We start from the raw sequence: 4,800 nt of genomic DNA on the forward strand, positions 1-4,800 counted from the left end.
AACTGGAAGCTCAGAAGTGGTTGGAGAGTGGGCGGTAGTGGAGCAATAGGAAAGATAAGGAACTATAGTATCTAGCTTGAGAGGACAGAAGCGGCAGCCGGTTACTATGGGTGCATATATAAATGTATAGTAGCTTAATGTGTATCCCCCCAATATCCCTAGGGGGGGATGAATAGGGGTGAGGGCACGCTAGTCAGAGTTTGTACTGATTAGGTGTGCCCACGGGTTTGGAGCTATAAGGGATCTCCGGGAGGATTAGCCTAGGGAGAGTGCCCAAAGGTCCCTGGCATATCGGCCACATGGGGACGAGATAGTGATTTATTTTGAATTTTTGTATGTAGGATTCTGATAGGGGTGAGGCCTTTAGGGTCTCACCAAGGCTTCCAGAGGTCTGTCATAGCCAATAGGGCTGGGTACGGACAATAAACTTGATTAATAATAATAATAATAATAATAATAATAATAACCGGCTGCCGCTTCTGTCCTCTCAAGCTAGATACAATAGTTCCTTATCTTTCCTATTGCTCCACTACCGCCCACTCTCCAACCACTTCTGAGCTTCCAGTTACCAATATCGGCATCGCAGCCTACTTATTGGCCGTCACAGTCTTGCCCCATAAGGGACTAACCACTAGCTAGGCTAGCCTCGGGTGTCCTGTCCCGTGGGCGGGTCGGATGGTTTTTAAAAGGGTTCCCGAGAATTGGTGCGGTTCTTAGGGCAAAAGCCCTACGGTGGCTAGATATAAAGCGCTAGCACGCGAGCCTTGGCAGCGGCACCCACTTGCAGCTGCCACGATAATTTGTGGTAATTGTTTTGGTGAGGGGTGTAGGAGTCGAACCTACGGCCTTGTCAATCAGCGAAGATGGGTACCGAATGGAGGCCCCAAGGATAGCCGTTACCACTTCAGCTATCCGCCCCCCGATAGAAGAACGTATACTCAAGTTGTCAAAGCTAAGGGGTACTTAGCACGGTTAATTCAAGACGATAGAGTAAAGCTAGCTACACGGTAAACGAGCGTCTTTTTATACCTTATCCCTATCATATCCTTCATATCCTGTTTCCTACAATGGGCTCTGATGGATCGGTTCTGCCGTGTCATAGTCATCATAGCCATGTCCTAACATCCGGATATGCTGGCTCTGATACCCTAACCCTAATGGTTTCGGATAATCCTTGCTTCCGTAGTGCAGTAGTGTAACACTATCTAGTCAATCCATTGGCTGCGGATTCTTGATTCTTCTGACACAAACCAACAGTACGGTGGCTAGGTATACTCCTGGACAGCCGTCTTACATGGAAGAATCACTACAACGCTCGAATCAAGATAGCAAGAAGCACGATAATCCGGTTGAACTCACTCTGCAGAGCCAATGGGCTACCCCCAGCATTAGTGAGGCGCATACAAAAGGCTACGGCACAAGCTCAACTCCTTTGGGGTGCCGAGTTTTGGTGGCAAGGCCAGAAAATATGGGCACAGAGGTTCCAAGTTCTAATCAATAAGCAAGCCAGAGCTATCACGGGCATGTTCCCAAAGACCCCAATTGGAGCTCTAATCAGAGAGGCAGCGTTAGAGCCAGCGACAGCCTTACTGGACGCTAGAGTGGCTCAATATACAGCGAGGCTACTCACACTGCCTGACACGCATCCTACAGCGCAGATACTTCCAGTAACCCTTAGACATGGTGACCTCCACGCACAACCTGGAGAGCAACCGCTAGACGACCGTGAGTGGGCCTCTAGAGATAACAAGGTGCCGAATCGACTCAGCCAAAGGCTTGCAAAGCACCTCGCTCAACGGCTGAGCAGAGACCCCTCGGGAGGAATCGAAAGGACTAAACAATGCGAGCTTAAAGGCTTCCCAGGCTCGATCCGAGTCATTGACAATGAAGAGGCCCTAACGGAGGCTAATCAACAGCGCGCTGGAACGACGTTTTGGTCCGATGGCTCCAGACTCGATACAGGACGTGCCGGCGCCGGTGTCGCTTTACAAGCTGTACCTGGAGGCCCCTGGGAACACGTAGAGGTGCCAATGGGCCACGGACACGAGGTGTTTGACGCGGAACTAATGGGAGTGGCTACAGCACTTGAATGGGCACTTGAGAGGCAACCTCTCGGTCCCATCTGGGTACTCCTTGACGCGCAGAATGCTATTGATCGCCTCAAGTCAGCAAGACCAGGCCCTGGGCAAGCCCTTGTTCTTAGGGCTCACAGGGCAGTGGAGAAGCTAGCTATGAGAGGTCAGCCAGTAACAATACAATGGGTTCCGGGCCACTCAGGAGTGGTAGGGAATGAACAGGCTGATCAAGCTGCTAAACGCGCAGCTAGTAAACAGACCGCACCTGGTTTTGAGCACCTGTCTCTAGCGTACGTTAGAAGGGCTTGCACGGAAGCAAGAAGAGCTGCAGTATCTGAATGGGCTCGAATCAACGCTGTACAAGGCAGGCATAGAGACGGACGTGTCTACAAGATGCCTCGAGGCTGGAACCTTGACCCAGTGGCGGGAAAAGCCCCAAAAAGACTGGCTAGTCGGTACTACCAGCTGAAGACAGGACATGCCCCAATTGGCACCTATCTACACCGGATAGGCCGACGGGAATCGCCTGAGTGTCAGGCATGCAAGGAGCCTCATGAGACAGTGAGGCATGTGCTTTTTGAATGCCGAGGACGCCGTACAGGACGGAGGGCTTTATATCGAGCCCTCGAGAAAGCTGGAGTACCGCTACCTACAGCGGCTGAGGAAAGTCCCGAGGCTAGGCTATTTGCTGAGCCTAGAGCGACACAGGGATTGCTGCAATTCGTGGCTGAAGCCAACCTGTTTAATGATAATGAGCGGACAGCCAGAGAGGCTGAGTCTAGCGATGCGTGGGGGTGGGATTATTATTATTATTATTATTATTCAAGTTTATTGTCCGTACCCAGCCCTATTGGCTATGACAGACCTCTGGAAGCCTTGGTGAGACCCTACAGGCCTCACCCCTATCAGAATCCTACATACAAAAATTCAAAATAAATCACTATCTCGTCCCCATGTGGCCGATATGCCAGGGACCTTTGGGCACTCTCCCTAGGCTAATCCTTCCGGAGATCCCTTATAGTTCCAAACCCGTGGGCACACCTAATCAGTACAAACTCTGACTAGTGTGCCCTCACCCCTATTCATCCCCCCCTAGGGATATTGGGGGGATACACATTAAGCTACTATACATTTATATATGCACCCATAGTAACCGGCTGCCGCTTCTGTCCTCTCAAGCTAGATACAATAGTTCCTTATCTTTCCTATTGCTCCACTACCGCCCACTCTCCAACCACTTCTGAGCTTCCAGTTACCAATATCGGCATCGCAGCCTACTTATTGGCCGTCACAGTCTTGCCCCATAAGGGACTAACCACTAGCTAGGCTAGCCTCGGGTGTCCTGTCCCGTAGGTGGGTCGGATGGTTTTTAAAAGGGTTCCCGAGAATTGGTGCGGTTCTTAGGGCAAAGCCCCACGGTAGCTAGATATAATGCGCTAGCACGCGAGCCTTGGCAGCAGCACCCACTTGCAGCTGCCACGATAATTTGTGGTAATTGTTTTGGTGAGGGGTGTAGGAGTCGAACCTACGGCCATGTCAATCAGCGAAGATGGGTACCGAATGGAGGCTCCAAGGACAGCTGTTACCACTTCAGCTATCCGCCCCCCGTGGGGGTGGGATACGTTGGAGGAAGCTGGCCCAGGTGTCACATTGGATGATGAATAGGGATAAGGGCACACTAGTCAGGGTTTGTACCAACTAGGCGTGCCCACGGGTTTGGAACTATAAGGGATCTCCGGAAGGATTAGCCTAGGGAGAGTGCCCAAAGGTCCCTGGCATATCGGCGATATGGGGACGAGATAGTGATTTTTGAATTTTTGCATGCATGATTCTGATAGGGGTGAGGCCGATAGGGCGTCACCAAGACTTCCAGTGGTCTGTCATAGCCAGTAGGGCCGGGTACGGACAATAAACTTGATTAATAATAATAATAAAGGTTAATCTACATTGCTTAAAAGGGGTATTGCACTTACTACTTTTGAGATATTGTGTTAGCTCATCACAATGACTAGAAGACGAGTGATGAAGTCCAGATGACTCCTCTGGCTCGCAAAAGACCTCGAGTTCCAATATTACAGTTGCAGACGACTGAACCTTGGATACCAACTGTATATCTGAAAGACGCCATTTGTAAACCTCAAGGTAATCTTCAAGACTCTTGCGATATTGTCCATGCCAATCCGTTTTCAGATCATGCCATTCCTTCCTACGGAAGAACTGGAGCTTCTGCTGTGGAGAGATAATTGTGCCAATTGCATAGAGATCACTATCAATCTCGTCCGTCATAGCATAGTATTGTGAAAGCTTCTCCTTTGCTGCATGAAGAGCAGTCAGCATGACCTGCTTCGAAGGAACCTTCTTTCATTCAAGCTGACTCATTGACTCTTCAAGATGACCAAAGAGCTTATTGTAGATGCTAAAAACTAGATAAATAGTAATATCTCTAGTCTTTCAAAGAAGGGTTGTGAATTTGAAGAAAGGCTGAGTGATCGGAAGAAGATATTCAATCTGACGCCACTTCTCTTGGTTCAATGTAAAATGAGCTGATTATATTGTGAACAGAACTTATCAAATGCTGATTGGAGTTTTTTAGCACGTCGAAGCATCAAAAAGGTTGAGTTCCAGCGAGTTCTGACATCCTGTATAGGCACAAGCTTTGGCCCTTCAGCCTGTAGGTACAGAACGCTTCCCAGCGTTGAGGACTGGCATTGATGTAGACAGCAAG

The 4,800-nt window shown here is 49.5% G+C and overlaps 3 protein-coding genes across 3 annotated transcripts in view, besides 3 other annotated features; 1 reads left to right on the forward strand and 2 right to left on the reverse strand.

Moving 5' to 3' along the window:
* TSTA_045400 (uncharacterized protein) overlaps positions 1-301 on the reverse strand; it is a gene marked incomplete at both ends in the record, with an annotated part of 1,679 nt that extends 1,378 nt beyond the window's left edge. The window contains 2 exons of the mRNA XM_002484986.1: positions 1-2; positions 207-301. Coding sequence (XP_002485031.1) covers positions 1-2; positions 207-301 — 97 coding nt within the window. The remainder of the gene's footprint in view (positions 3-206) is intronic.
* A 132-nt stretch (positions 302-433) lies between these two features.
* Positions 434-466: a microsatellite.
* A 601-nt stretch (positions 467-1,067) lies between these two features.
* TSTA_045410 (uncharacterized protein) lies at positions 1,068-3,011 on the forward strand (the record flags this gene model as incomplete). The annotated part of the gene is made up of 2 exons (XM_002484987.1): positions 1,068-1,101; positions 1,393-3,011. 2 exons carry the CDS (start codon positions 1,068-1,070, stop codon positions 3,009-3,011), a joined length of 1,653 nt encoding a protein of 550 aa, XP_002485032.1.
* Positions 1,254-2,660: a mobile genetic element.
* Positions 2,875-2,898: a microsatellite.
* A 921-nt stretch (positions 3,012-3,932) lies between the features above and the next one.
* On the reverse strand, positions 3,933-4,412 carry TSTA_045420 (uncharacterized protein; the record flags this gene model as incomplete). Its single annotated transcript, XM_002484988.1, has 2 exons — positions 3,933-3,988; positions 4,049-4,412. 2 exons carry the CDS (start codon positions 4,410-4,412, stop codon positions 3,933-3,935), a joined length of 420 nt encoding a protein of 139 aa, XP_002485033.1.
* Positions 4,413-4,800: the final 388 nt, after the last annotated feature.

This window comes from Talaromyces stipitatus, genomic scaffold (assembly GCF_000003125.1).
Source record: "Talaromyces stipitatus ATCC 10500 scf_1105507295515 genomic scaffold, whole genome shotgun sequence".
Classification (NCBI taxonomy): Eukaryota; Fungi; Ascomycota; class Eurotiomycetes; order Eurotiales; family Trichocomaceae; genus Talaromyces; species Talaromyces stipitatus.